Consider the following 15,974-nt stretch of genomic DNA (forward strand, 5'->3'; position numbering starts at 1 on the left):
TAGCATTTATTTTGCGATTCTGGTGCTCTTAAGTAGAGTTACAATATCAAATACTCCCAAGGGAAAAGAAAGCAGGTAGCAGATCATAATAATACACCATTAAATGGCACTAGTACAAATGTTCATTATTGCAGAGTGCAACTTTACCTTCAAAGGTAAGGAAACAAAATTGGAATTGAGCAGGGGCTCCTTCAGCAAGAGAAGGACCAAGAACTATGGGCTCGGCAGTGTGGAAGGTGCAGCTGAGAGAAAAGAACCCAACGACCCATGTTTAATTGAACAGGTTACCAGCTACAGAACAGAAGGAATCTAACCTGCAGCAGTTCACAGAATTGTGACAAATATCACCACTATCACTTTTTACTTCCACTGAAAATTTAACAATTCTTGCACTTCCTAAAATAGGGACCGACAATGGACACAAGCAGACTGCTTTTAGTTCACTTTGGTTTCTTCCCAGCACAAAATGTTGTGTGCAGCTAAATTTCTCAAGTAAGACTTATAGTAACACTGTGATAAAGTTACTGTGAACTGAAAGGTATTGCACATCTCTTGTTCTACTTAAATACTGTACTGTTTTTTGAACTAAAAGCGCGTTTGCTGTAATAGAATCAAAGATACAATTCATTAATCTACCTTTTGCATCTACTGCAATGTCAGATCATCATAACATACTTCTGGGAATAGAGCCAAATAAAACTGCAAGATAGATTTATAATTTGCTGCACTAAGCAATAACTGAAAATTAGTTTAGGAACTTTAGAAAATAAATTCACGCTTGCAATCAGAGTACTTTTAATGGTTGTAATTTTGTCCATTTAAAGTTTCAATGTCTATTACATGGGTCATAAAGCAGGCACTAAACTTCTCATACTGCAGCCTGCCCTTTGCTACAAAAGCGAGATCTTAGCAAGGCAATGGCCTCAGTGGATTAGTGCTGACAGCAGAAGTCTGTCTCTGAGGGTTGGTGCAATTCCCCAGAAGTCACCAACACACATCATTACAACTAGACTCCAGTTCGACTTTGTGGTGCTAACTTCAAAAGGAATTGGAGAGAAGCCCACATTCTGCCATGAATGATCAACATTCACACTTGCAAACATTCAGGTGTATTTCGGAAAATATCATTCTGAAGGAGAATGGTACAGGCTTGAAATCTGTTGGCAAGAAAACCAGAACCTTTTATCACTAAAGCTAATCTCTGGTAATGTGAATGAAATTTGTAGGCATCACACTCTGAGCTTCAGTACGTTACCAACTTTTTAAGTGTGGGGTTCCTAGGCTTCAAAGGAAACTTCAGATTTTCCACAAAAACCCTGCTGCATGATCTTAAAATCGAAAAACTGATTTCAAAAATTGGGAATGGGCAAGATATTGATTGAAAGAGAGAGAGGAAAAACATGTCTTAGAGAGTAGGTGAGGAACATGGTGAATCCTGACTGGAATTCAGTATGCTCCATGTTGGGATCCCTGCTGCTTCTAATTTAGATTAATGCTGGATGCAGAGACACCACGTATATTAACCAAATTTGTACACAGTTGCAAGACTGAGTCATATAAAATATGCAAGTGAGTGGGCCAGTGCCAGATAAAATAAAAAACAGCCAAATGTTTTTGCACATAAGAAAATGGACTACATAAGTATGCTCACGAGGGTGTGAAAACCAAAAGACAGTGAAGTATCTGGCAGTAGGACACCACGCTGAATGTGTCTAGCAACAGGCAACGAACTGAAAGGTATTGCACATGCCTTGTTATACTTAAATACTGTACTCGAGTGACTTGCCAAAAAAAATTAAACCACCAGTGATTGAAAAAATATCAGCCACACACAACAAATGGAATTTGAAAGGGAAAATTGATGTCCAGTCACTGCTAAGCAACAATGAACAAACCAAATATAATTTTGCACTAAGTCAGCTGGACAAACGTGCAATTGCTGACGGGGGAGATTTGTTCAAGTAGTTCTACCTCTAGCTTTATAAACAGTGATGCATTCTACAATAATAATTACTTGAGAGGTTTGTGGACAAAGAACTGCTGACCCATAAAACCTCTACAGTCCAGAGGGAGGCAATTTGGCCCACTGAGTCTGCTCCAACTCTCCAAAAGAACAACTCACCCAGCACCCCTGCCTCTGTCCTAACCTCGCAACCCCAGGCATTTACCTTGGCTAATCCACCTAAGTTGCACATCTTGGGACTGTGTGAGACAACCAAAGCACTCGGAGAAAGCCCACAGAGACATGGGGAGAATGTGCAAACTCTACAGGCAGTCACCTACGGTCGGAATCGAACCCTGGTTTGTGGTGCTGGGACTCAGCAGTGCTAACCAAATAGAGATTTTCTTTTTTAAAAAAAAAAATCACTAAGTAAAATAAAATCCAGATTCCCTTATCCTAATTTAAAATTGGTGAGAGGTGGCAGGCAGTGATAGTGGCACGCATGCAAGAGAAGGGTGCATGCGCAAGAAAGAAAGAAGCTAGGGAGAGAGATACGTAAGCTGGAGGTTGCGTAACAGAGATTGAGGTGCGTATGCAAGAGAGGCAAGAGCCTGTGTGTGCAAGCGAGATCATGGAGGGAGCAAATATGTTTGTGTGTCAGCAAGGTAACAGACTGCAACGTGTCACAAAACTCGGGCTAATACAGCTAAGGGGCAATGGAGGAATTTAAGTAAGGATAGTGATTCACTTTGATGCAAACTGGATTATAGAGAATAAAAGCATTTTGTTGGGTTACCTGGGTTATGCGCTATCAGCGCAGTATACAAATATTTAGGGGAGACGATGGCCTAGTCATATTATTGCTAGACTATTACTCCAGAAACTCAAATAATACTCTGGGGACCCAGGTTTGAATCCTGCCATGGCAGATGGTGGAATCTGAATTCCATAAAAAATAACTGGAATTAAAAGTCTACTGATGACTATGAAACCACTGTCAATTGTCAGAAAAACCCATCTGGTTCACTAATGTCTTTTAGGGAAGGAAATCTGCTGTTCTTACCTGGTCTGGCCTATGTGGCTCCAAAGCCACAGCAGCATGGTTGCCTCTCAACTGCCCTCAGGCAGCTGGAGATGGCAATAAATGCTGGTCCAGCGACACTCATGTCCCACGAATGAATGAAAAAAATTACTCAACCTTGAGTAAAGAAGCAAATAGTCCAGACTTCAGAAACCGTTGAACTTCAATTGCCAAAAAAAGTGTTTTTTTGGATGATGATTTCTGACTCTGGGCAGTGCACTTCTACTAGAAATTTATACCATCTGCCCACAATAATACTTTCTGAAGGACAATGGAAGACTTTCAGTCAAATACTCAGTCATATATCATGCTGTGCAAGGAAGTGGTTCTTTTATAAAAGGGACAATTAACTCTCTTGTGGACTTGATCTATTTGCTATTATTTGGTTTTGGTATCTTGCTGGATTTATTAGTACTCAACACAAATAAGTCTACCTTAGTTCAACCTGTACATGTTGGCTTTATAGGATAAAGCCCAAGCTGAAACAATATGCCAATGATAAATATAAACACTGCTCTGGTTAGATCAAACTCTACTCTGTGCAGTTTTGATAACTAAGACAGACACAATGCAGATAAGGACCATGAGGTTAACACTAGTTCCAGAGGACTGTGGCTTTTAGAACAAATGTCTTGAGAGAAAGCATCAAAAGAAACTTTATTACTAAGGCATATCGAGAACCACAGAATTGGCTCTGCATGTATACTGTTACTGGTCCTTTTAATCTACATGTCATCACTTCACTCAAGTTTATCACGTACAATTCTATCATGTGTCTTTTGGAAATCCTTGTACACCACAACACCACCATTGCCCTCATCAAACCCCACCAATGCTTCTTCCAAAAACTCCAGTAAGTTAGTTGAACACAATTTTCCCTTAACAAATCCATACAAGATTTCCTTAATTAACTCACATTTGTCCACATTACTAATTGTTTTGAATTACTATTTCGAGAATTTTTACGACCAAAATTAAACTGACTGGAACCACCCACTAGCCTAAGAAAGAATGTAAAGTTAAGGCCAGTGCCTCTGCAATCTCCACTCTCACTTCCCTCAGTATCCTTGGACGCATCGCAGCTGCTCCTAGTGACTGCATAGAATCCCTACAGTGCAGGAGACAACTTTTAAAAAGTCAACCTTTCCAATACCAGCTCAGCAATTTTAAATCAATCTAGTATATGAAGTACCTCCTCTTTTACCATTGCCTGTGTAGCATTTTGTTCCTCACTGAGAACAGGTGTAAGTTTTCATTTAATAGCTCAGCTTTGCCCCCGCCTCCCTATGTAAAATGCTTAATCAGCCCTACTCATCTTTTTTCACCCTTTTATTATTTATAAGTCTAAAGACGGGGTTTCCATTTCTGCCAATTTCTTACCAAACTCTCTCTTTGCTTCTGTTACATGCTTTTTTTCACTTCCCTTCTGAACGTTCTGTATTCAGCCTGATTCTCCATTGTGACATCAGTCACAAGCACACTTTCTTCTTCATCCTAAACTCCATGGCCGCATTTAGCAGCCCTGTTAGCCACTGGTGCAAACCTGTAATGTTTTCTAAATCTCGTGAACAGCCAAATATTGGATTTGCGCCAGTGAGATCTGTTTGAGATCTTTCCCACCTCTGCTAGACTGGCATGCTCAGCAAGGGCATGAATTTGATTTCCATATATTCAAATAAATTTTAATATAATTAATGGGCTTGACACTATCGCGTTCACCCATGAAGTATCCTCCCCACCGGTGGTACAACAGCACATGGGTATCAGTCACTATTGGTTTTCAATGCCCGTCGTGATGACCATGCTGGGAGTTGAAAGGCAAGGTTGGGCATTGCCCCATTGCAGTACCAAGGGGGTACACAAAGAGGGTAGTACAATGGGGCTCCGGCTGGTGGGAGAGGGGCGTGTTTGGACTAACCCTCCTCTATGTATGGGGGGGGGGGGGGGGGGGGAAGAAGAGCTCTGCTGAATGCAGGGGACGTTGTCCCAATGTTGGGGAGGGGTAGGTGCCTTTATATGCAAGTTCGGGGTGCTCTTTATCTTAGAAGTTCAGCTTTGTCACTGAGCTTAGAATACCCCTCTTCCTCCCCACCCCACTCCAAGCTGGCTGGGATATCCTCACCAGCACTTTGAAATTGTACAAAGTGCTTTTAAATCAAGCCAGGAAAGGCACCTGAGTTTCACACAGCTTTTCTCACTTGATCCAACATTCTGGGAAAATTGCACCCTATATCTTTGTCATCCAGGGAGCTCTGGGTTGGTTTTCCTGTTCAGGGAGACATACCTTGACTGTGCGTATGCCATCTCTTCTTTGAAGATGGCTCATTGTTCAGTTACCTGCTTTTCACACCATACTTGGACTCCAAATTTATTCAGCACAGATTCATCCTAACCCTTTTGATAATTTCTTAATTATCTGTTTGAAGTACTGCTTTAAATTCTATAATGGTGAAAAGTAAAAGTTTAAACTACAGAAAGGCAAACGATGATTAACTTATATTGGTCCTTGTAGTACTATGGGAAAAATAAAGGAAACAGTGGATTGTATAACTTTGGGATTTGAGAGAGAGGGGAACAGCTGCAGTTCCTTCATGTTTGAATGAGCTGGCATGGTTGAAATGGCCTTCCACAACCAAAACGCAGCCATTAGGATCATTCTCAAACACGAAAAGAGAATAAAAACTGTTGTTAGCCAATGTAGCAAAGCCCAGGAATATTTTTAAATCAGCAAAAAAAACTTTCAGCTAATTCTCATTTAGCTTCTAATGCCAATGTTATATTTGTAGGAACCTTGTATTTTTAGTCTCTTAATACAAGTTAACATACTAAAGGTTAAGATTTATTAAAATCTATTGTTGCGGAGATACATTCAAACAGTTAGGCTGAAATTATCCCAGAGCAAATATATTTAATTACAAACAGAGGCAAAAAGAGAAAACAGAAAACTGATCTTTACCCAACTTCCTGTCCTTATTGACCCGGTTATAGAATCCTTTCCCTCTAAATGAACCTCATTACTTTTTTGACCATTATTTCTATGGCCTAAGATTGTTACTTTTTTTTAAAATATAGCTTCAAAATTAGATTTGCAATGCCAAAAATACAGAAGAACGTACAAAACAGGAGCACAGTAGGCCATTTGGCCCTTCAAGTCTACTCTGCTATTCACCAAGACCATGGCAAATCTTTCTGCATTATCCCATATACCTTGGTATCCAAATTACTTTTATATATAGGTCTCCAGCATTTAGAAATTATTAGTTTGGAAAAGTATACCAGCCATCACATATTAATTCATCGGTGCAAAAGAATAAGGTTACTAGGCTGTCAGAGAACCTGTAGTCATTTCATTGTCAAAGAACAATACTAGAACACGGTTTGTCCTGTCAAACAACTGATTAAAATCTAGTTCCTTGATCAGTTTCAGATAAACCACACCCAAGCTCCTTGTCACATTTATAATCTTCCCTTCACTCCAAATCATGTATTTACCCGCTTTTAAAGCAGTCTTTAAAGTTAACAATTTATGATAAATAAAAAATGCAACGTGTTTCTGTGCTTGGATTTTAACTCAATAGTTTACGGTTGTCCACTGCGGGCTTAATTTCCTTCTCAACAACCTCCTTTGCAGTTTAAGGAGCATTCTTGTCAATTTTTTAACTTTTGCATAGTGGCATGGTGGTACTGTTCCACAAACATGGTTAGTTTCTAAAATGCATAACACCCAGACCTATCTCACTGTCACGATCCTCAATCCTCCAATTGCTGAACTATTCAAATAATTTGACATTTTATCTGAGGCACAATCAAGACTGAAGCTAATTTCTATAATTAGATCTCAACTTATTATTTAGTAAGCTCTGAAATATTAACTAAAATGCACTGATAAATTGCAAAAATGATTTCATATCCATATATCAGTTAGGACAATAGGAACTGAAACAAATTTCTGAGTACTGTAAGAGTCGGTTCCTTTTATTCTCTTTTGCTCCTTTTTACAAAAAAAATGGAAGTTCTGGTCATCACACTTAATGAAGAATGTGAGGGTCCTTGGGAGGGTGCACAGGAAGTTTACCAGAATGGTTTGGGGATATGGGAGGTTGGTGAAGTCAGGGTTGTTCTCTTCGGTGCACAGGAGATTTATGGAGAGATTAAGAAAAACCATTCCCATCTGCTGATTGCACAAGGACTATGGGACAAAGATTTTAAAGTGTTGGGCAAAAGATACAAGGGAGATGTGAGGAAGAATTTTGTTTACACTTGAATGGTGATGAGCTGGAACTCATTGCTGATGGGACTAGTGGTGCAGAGACAATGATTTCAAAAGGGAATTGGATGGGCACTTGAAAAAAGTAAGCTTAAAGGGCAATGCCAATAATCAGCAAGGGAATGGATCTGACTGGACTGCTGTACTGAGAATGGCATAGACTTTGTGGGCCAAATGGCTTCCTTCTGTGCTGTAAATGGCAATGATAAAGCGCCGTACCTTCAGATTCAACAATGAGAAACAGAAGCCATCTTTTCCGGCCCTCAAGAAATTCTTCCACCAGTCTCTTGATAACCCTTGGTGGTTAACTGTTAATACGTCTCCTCCAGAATCAAAACTCTGTTCATCTATAACTCATCTAAAATTCTGTTCTTTCATTCATTAGCTTTTTCCCTGCCAAGCACCAACTCCTTGTTCTACCAATGTACTGTCTTCAAGATTCTTGTTCTCATGTACAACCTTGTCCAATCTACACTCCTGCGCTAACTCTGGCTACTGTCGTCAACTCCAAAGCAAAGCCTAAATCTCTCCACCATCTTACATCACACACCATCTTCAAGCACTTCCTCAAAACATTCTGATTATCAAATCTTTTCTTCTAACATCTCAATATTCCTGTTTTCCCCTGAAAAGTGCCTCAAGTTTTATGTTAATTGTGCAAGTTGTTGGTATTATTCTTTATCACATAATCATATGCATATCATGCCCTTTATTGCAGGATGACTGAGATCTATTGGCATATGATAAAATTTTGCCGTTTAATTGGAATGGAAGAAATTACTATGGGCAGAGCGGAAAAGTGTTCTTCATCCTGCAACAACAACAATTTTAACTTGATCGCACAGTTAGTATTGAGCTAGTGCTAAATAAAATATGGAAGACATGCTCCATGCTTAAAATCACCAACACTTCAAACTCAATTTAAAAGTACAAGCCTCAAGCGACTGAGCTAAAATTACTTCTCCAATAATCACCTTTTTAATGTTACAACCGAGTTTATAAAAGGCCAAAATCTTTTTATTTGATGTTTGGCAATTGCTTCAGTTGATATTATTGAATTTTAAACAGTCCTTCATATTTAGAAGGATCACCAACATTTAATGAAGTGTAAAGTAGATTTTTTCCCATGGAAGAATAGTACATACAGCAGGAACTATGAAATTACATGTACATCCCATTTGTGAGGATTTTTATGACACTTATCACTAAATGTTTCATCACTTGTGGGAATTAATAACTGTAGTCCCATGATGCTTAAATGAACAATCCACATAAATACGATGGATATAGTTGACAACATTTTTACAGACCCACCTTAACTGAACCTGGACTTGAATATATAGTGACAGCTGGGTCTACCAGCCTAGACTCAGCATGTATCCTGCACAGCCGGCCTTTGAGCTCTGCATTCTGAGCCAAAGCCTAATAAAAGGCATTAAGGAAACACAGAGCATTAATTATTAAATACAGACAAGCTGTACTACACAAACAGACTGAGTATGTTAACTGCTTAAGGTTTATAGAATTTATCCCCATAAAATGTAACATTTTTCTAATCTTAATATACTCAACCACGACTTAAAAATCCATAATGCAGAACTGTGGTATGGGTTAGAAAATGCAACCTGAAAATCTTGAATTATTATTAGTGTCGTACACAATAGAAGCTGCTGACAGTGAAAACTTGCTCATAACATTACACTTTAATATTTTACATTCTAAAAAGGTGCATTTTCATTTAGTCCTTCTGACAGTGGTCGGGAGAAGGCACCAGGACAAATGCGGAATGGTGCTTCACTGGAAGAGAGCATGCAGTCAGGGATCAAGTATGACTTGCATTTATATAGTGTCTTTAACATGGTAAAAAGTTCAAATACACTTCGCAGAAACGACAAAAAATCTAACACAACCATATTAGGATAGGCACAGTAAGTCGTCTCGAGGGCATTGGTGAGGCCGCAGTTGGAGTACTGTGTGCAGTTTTGGTCGCTGCACTTACGCAAGGATATTTTGGCCTTGGAGGGAGTGCAGAGGAGGTTTACTAGGCTGATACCGGAGTTGAGCTATGAGGAGAGGCTGAATAAACTAGGCTTGTACTCGTTAGAGTTTAGAAGAATGAGGGGAGATCTCATTGAGACATATATGATGATGAATGGGATGGATAGGATAGAGGTGGAGAGACTCTTCCTGCTCAGAAAGGACAGTAGGACTAGGGGGCACAGCCTCAAGATAAAGGGGGGGCGGTTTAGAACGGAGTTGAGGAGGAACTTCTTCACTCAAAGGGTGGTGAATCTCTGGAATTCTCTGCCCGTTGAAGTGGTGGAGGCTGCCTCACTAAATATTTTTAAGACGAGGGTTGATGAGTTTTTGATAAGCGAGGGGATTAAGGGTTATGGGGAGAGGGCGGGAATGTGGAACTGAGCCACGACAGATCAGCCATGATCTTATTGAATGGCGGGGCAGGCTCGAAGGGCTAGATGGCCTACTCCTGCTCCTATTTCATATGTTCTTAATGTTCTTATGACACGACACCAGCTGAAGTCCAACAGGTTTATTTAGTAGCATGAGCTTTCGGAGCACTGCTTCTTCATCAGGTGAGTGCTATCAAATAAACCTGTTGGACTTTAACCTGGTGTTGAGACACTTCTTACTGCACCTACCAGAGTCCAACACTGGCATCTCTGTATTAGGATAGGCAACAAAGAAAAAAAGCAAAACACTGTGGATGCCAAAAGTCTTATAGCAAAAACAGAAAAGGCTGGAAACATTCAGCAGGTCTGACAGCATCTGAGGAGATAGAAAAACAGAGTTAATATTTCGAGTCTGAGACACTCCATGGGCGAGGTTCTCCGGCCTCACAGCTACATGCTTACTGCCAGGAGGTGGTGCATTGTTTGCTAACAGCGGGATTCTCTGGTCCTGCCGCTGTCAATGGAAATTCCCATTGCTTTCACCCCAAGCCAGCGGGAAACCTGCAGGCAGGGTTGCATTGTCAGTGGGACCAGGGAATCCTGCTAGCATGAATGACTGGAGAATTCTGGCTCATACGTCCATACGCTCTGACAAAAACACAGACTCAAAACACTGTCTCTGCTTCATTCTCCAGACCTGCTGAGTTTTCCCAGCACTTATTTTAATTTAGATAACAAAGTGCTTGCTCAAAAAGGTTGATATGAAGGAGTCAGAAGCAAAATACTCCAATTGCTGTAAATCTGAAATAAAAACAGAAAATGCTACAAATGTTCATGTGGAGAGAAAATCTGTGATAAACGTTTCAGTCTGATGAAAGTATTTTCTGTTTTTATTTCAGATTTAAAGTAGCATTTTTAATGTGAAAGGGCTAGAGATATGGAAATGTAGGGAGAGAATTCTGCAAATTATAGTTCAACAGCTGTGTTTTCAGCTACCTACTGGGAGATTGATTAAAGTCAAAGATGCAAGCAATCAACATTGAAGACGTGCAGAAGGATTGGGGATGAATAGAGGATAGGCAGAAGCAAGGTCAGCCATTTAAAAATATAAAAAGAGCTAGAACAGCACAAGACCACAAAACCCCTCGAGCTAACTTCATCATTCAATACAATTATTGCTGATCATCTATCTCAATCTCCATTTTTCTGTCAATTCTTCATATCTCTTGATTCTCTGAAAGACCAAAAATCTGTTTATTTCAGTGTAAAGGTGCTCATTCACCAGGGAACATACAACTTATTTATTGACAGGTTAAAACTATACAGAGGCTTGCAGTCTCATGATTGCAATCAGCTCCTGAGATGACTGGGTACAGCAGGCTGCACTTACCAGGGTGATCACTCAGTATGTTCTCTGGTTGGTTTCCTGGATTACGTGACCCTTACGCAGATTGATTCTGAAAAGGTCAGTCACCACATCTCTCTCCCTCTAAGTCCTTTTGTATAAATATCAATTCTCCATTTAGATAGAATATAACTAAACATTTAATACATGAATCTGATCAATAAATTAAGTCTTTCAGGGTGTATCCGAATCCTTGAGTGGTTAACTCCTCTGCCTGAGGCGTTTCCACAGGATTGCTGTCAGCAAAAATCCCCACAATGACAGGCACTTCTTTCAGACACAGGCAGTTCCATTCTCTTTCCATGGAGACACTAGTTGTTCCTGCCTCAGGACAACCAGGTATTTCAGTACTATAATATTCGGCAATATTTCCTGATAGCCATCAATTCATGGCAGCCCCTGCAGCAAACTCTCTATTGTCCTCTGGAAAATTGCACATGCTGAAGACACACCAAAAGGCAGGTGTGTGTACTGGATCAACCCTTTGTGTGTTTATCATGACATAACCTTAGGAAGTATTGTCTAATTAGAATTTCTCATATGAATGACTTAGATCCAGCTTTGTATAAGGTTAACCTCCAGCCAATCTTGCAGGTCTTCAATCAACAGGATTGGACCCTTTTCCGACTAGGCAGCTTGATTAACTATTAGCTTGTAATCACAAATGCAGATGGCCATGTTCAGTTTCAATACAGAAACTATTGGTGTTGACCATTCCAAGAACTGAACTGGCTGGATAACGCCCAGTTCTTCCAACTGTCTTAATTCAGTATCTACATTTTTCTCAAAGCATATGGCATTTGTCTTGCCCTAAAGAATTGAGGTATCTCTAGGTCCACATAGATCTTCACTTGCAGGTCTTATATTTTGCCCAATTCATCTTTGAAGATACACTCATATTTCTTCATCAGTTCGAGCTGTCCTCCTCCCCAACTTGGAAAATCTCGGTCCAATTTAACTGGCATCAATCGAGGCCAAGAAGGCATGGTCCTTCGCCTGTCATTATGATCACTGGGATTTGGGTAGACTGTTGCCAATAGCTTACATGTACCATTGTAGTGGCTACAATTTTTAATCGCTTCTTCAGCATAAGTTAACTTGGCCACAGTACTCTTTAAATTCAATGGTTGAACTCCTCTCAAGCACTGATATCCATGCTGACCTGTCACAGAAGTGCAAATAGATACTGGGGCATCAGGTAAATAAGCTTCCAATTTACTTAGAACATTACAATAGGGGCTAGTTTGCCTATTTTTATATTTAACAGTGCGTGAACATTCAAATCATTGGCACTGGACTCTTCCATATTGTATACTGATGATGCATTATTTAATCAGCTACTCAGCTGACTGGATCCGACTCTGCACCTCTGTTTTAAATGGCTTCGCCTATGACCAAAAAAAAATTCCATCTCCTTAAATCTGCAGAATTCAGTGGAATTGGGAACATTCCACTTCAAACTTTGCTGATTGATTGCCTCTTCTAAATCATCTGGTCTCATTTGTGGCTGAACTAGTTTCCCTTCTCGAGGCAACTTCTTCAGTTTTGGTACCACTACTGACTCAAGGTTCCAGCCCTAGCTGGTGAATGGTGCCATTTTGCACACACTGACATTCCTGTGCAGTTTTTTCAGTGCTTTCCATTGCCTCTTCAAATTCCATTGTTTATTCTGAAATTTATATTGAATTCTGCAACTAATCTCCTTTGGATCGCCTCATTATTCACTTTCCAAACTAATCTGCCCCATAACATTTCACTCAAGGTGACTCCAGATTTGCAATACTCTGATATGAGTTTCAATTTAGTGAAGGAAATCACAATCATTTCAGCATGGGCTCTCCCCTTGAATTAAACTTGAATCTCTCGAGTATGATTGACAGTTTAGGTTGGAAATGTGACTTCACCAATTCTGCGGGCTCAGTGAACGATTTGGAGTCAGCCACTCTTGGGTATGTGAGGCTGTGAATCAGATAATAAGTTTTACTTCCACATGTATATAGGAGAATTGCCTTGCACTTTGCCTCCTTCTTTATTTATGCACTTGGAATTAATACCCAAAGTGTGTCCAGTCCTCTGCAGAGGAGTCAAATAAATCTCTCCAAAGAAGGGCATCTTGGTAAGTACTCTTTCCTTTTCTCAACTTCAAAGTAAACTGGACACTCTCAGTTTGAGTATTTTTTTATCTTAGTCACCCAATGCAAAGTGCTCATTCACCAGTATAAGGAAAACACAACTCATTTAATTACAGGTTAAAACTATACTGCGGCTTGCAGCCTTGTGGCCGATATCAGCTCCTCAGATGGGTTGAGTACTGCAGGCTACAATTACCAGATAATCCCCCACCCTGTTCTCTCATTGATTTCCCAGGTCATATGACCTTAACTCTGCAGATTGATTTTCAAAAGGGACACAAACCAAGTTTAAACATATTCAGTGATGGATCAACTGGGGTAGAGAATTCCAAAGATTCACAACCCTTCAAGTGAATACATTTTTTCCAACTCATTCCTAAACAATCAACTCCTTATCCCGAGACTACACTCCCAGTGTTGGAGATTCCCAAGCCAGGGAATAGAACCTCCAAGTGCCTACTCTGTCAAGCTCTTTGAGGATCTTGTATGTTTAATAAGAACACCTCTCATTCTTCTAAACTCGAACATAAATGCCCAATTTACTCAGCCTTTCATCCCCTCTTCCCAGTATCCAAAGTTACGGGTGCTGTAACTTCAGAGGCTATTGTCAAGAGGCAGCATGTAGATGAGAAATAGGAGGGGGACCAAGACAATGCTTGACCAGCCTCATCTCTGACTAGTACATCCATCTAGTAAAGGTCCCTCCTGGGAGCACTGTGTCATTGAATTTGTCCTACAGCCTTCCTGTCTTGCAAGAAAATGTCAATTTATGGGAGATGATTTCTATTGTGTTACACACAAGTTTAGTGAAGATATTTGAGTGTTTTTAATACAAATTATTTTACATAGGAAGGTATATAAAATTGATGGTGAAGTGTTCACATACACAGTGAAAATAAAATTAATGAAGTTAAACAGAACCTGGGTGACTTGATAGATTCAATGCTTGTGTTGGAATAAATTCAATGTTCAATTTTGAACAGTAGTAAAAATAATTCTGAATTATACAGCTAAAGCAGCTGAATGCAAGGCAGAGGAAATCATGGATCAAACTGCATGGCGCTCCAGTGAGAACATAATTGAGTATATCTTCCAGTTCTGAATGACTAGATGGAGACACATTAAAGTGCTGGAGAGCCAGGAGGCCCTTCCGTATCAAAGGTCTGGATATGATTAAACAGAGAGAAAAAGACCCATATGGTTCAGAGGGGGTGGTGGAGAGTTCTTTAAAAATTTGATATTTAAAGGGACAATAAGAAATAAACATCAAACACCAAAAAAGAGAGTAATAGAATTTATTGCAAAACTTCACATCATCCAGAATCAATCACACCCTGACCTGGCAAATATTCCAATTGTCACCTGCCATATGCATTTTTGGGCAGTGGACTGACAGGACCCTCAATACGGTCCCAATAACACTAAAAGAAACCAGGTACAAAAAAATAGACTGCAACTTTCGCAGTCACTGGTCACGCACACCAAATCCACCATTTGGATATCCTCAGTGCAGCGGTTAAAAATATTGGCTGCCACATGATGTGACAATCTTAGCCACTGGAAACACTGCCCTTCTGAGAGGTCAAGAATGCTTAGCCTGTGTGTGCACAGTTAGGCGAGTCATGCACAGAGTGAACCTAATCTCTGTATTGCCACCCACCATTCCCTCCACAGCACACTTGTTGCCAATTTGATGTTTCATTCAAAGTTCTAGGGCAGCCATGACACTTCCCATCCTAATAAGAAGTCTCCTGAGATGATGGCATCCATGTCGATGATCCGGCACATCTTGCAGAGGTTGCTGTGACAGGGTTGTGCAGTGTTATGGTCGCTGTTCTCCTGAAGGCTGGGTAGTTTGCTGCAGACAATGGTCTGTTTGAGATTGTGTGGTTGTTTGAAGGCAAGAAGACTCTCACCTCATGTGAGAGCACCATCCACCAGGTACACAGTACAAACACTTGCAACTCGGCCAACGTTGTCTACCTGATACGCTGCAGGAAAAGATGTCCCAAGGCATGGTATATTTGACAGACCACGCAGGCGCTACGACAACGGATGAATGAACACCGCTCGACAATCACCAGACAGGAGTATTCTCTTCCTGTTGGGGAACACTTCAGCAGTCACGGGCATTTGGCCTCTGATCTTCAGGTAAGCGTTCTCCAAGGCGGCCTTCACGACACGCAAGTCGCTCAGCAGAGACTTGTAGCCAAGTTCTGCACACAAGGATGGCCTCAACCAGGATCTTTTGTTCATGTCACACTATCTGTAACCCCCACGACATGCCTGGGCTTGAAAATCTCACTGACTGTCCTGGCTGGAGACAATACACATCCCTTTAACCTGTGCTTAACCCTCTCTCCACTCACATTGTCTATACCTTTAAGACATGATTTCCTGTAAAGACTCACATTCCAACCATTATAAACTGAGTTTGTGTCTTTACATGCCCTGTTTGTGAATGGAACTCCCACTTAGCTGATGAAGCAGCAGCACTCCAAAAGCTAGTAGCTTTTGCTACCAAATAAACCTGTTGGACTTTTGTGTTGAGATTTCTTATGGTGTTTACCCCAGTCCAATGCTGGCATCTCCACATCATGACTTTCCATCCTGACATCCTCTGTCAAAGTCTCCAAACCATTTTGCAGAGGAGACTAAAAGTGCTGAGCCCTTCTTCATATTGGGACACATGGCATTTAATTATCCCCACAACATGCCATCCAATCTCTCTCCAAT

At 40.5% G+C, this 15,974-nt stretch overlaps 1 protein-coding gene across 3 annotated transcripts in view; it reads right to left on the minus strand.

The window, feature by feature from the left end:
• The window catches only part of osbpl3b (oxysterol binding protein-like 3b), a 189,864-nt gene that overhangs the window by 73,339 nt on the left and 100,551 nt on the right, over positions 1-15,974 (minus strand). For 2 of the 3 annotated variants that reach the window (XM_080205471.1, XM_080205461.1), the window contains one exon: positions 8,605-8,712. The exons of the other annotated variant lie outside the window; for it this stretch is intronic. In XM_080205471.1, coding sequence (XP_080061597.1) covers positions 8,605-8,712 — 108 coding nt within the window. The remainder of the gene's footprint in view (positions 1-8,604; positions 8,713-15,974) is intronic. 3 annotated transcript variants of the gene reach the window in all.

The sequence above is a fragment of the Carcharhinus amblyrhynchos genome, chromosome 2 (assembly GCF_965287045.1).
Source record: "Carcharhinus amblyrhynchos chromosome 2, sCarAmb.v2.hapA, whole genome shotgun sequence".
Taxonomy (NCBI): Eukaryota; Metazoa; Chordata; class Chondrichthyes; order Carcharhiniformes; family Carcharhinidae; genus Carcharhinus; species Carcharhinus amblyrhynchos.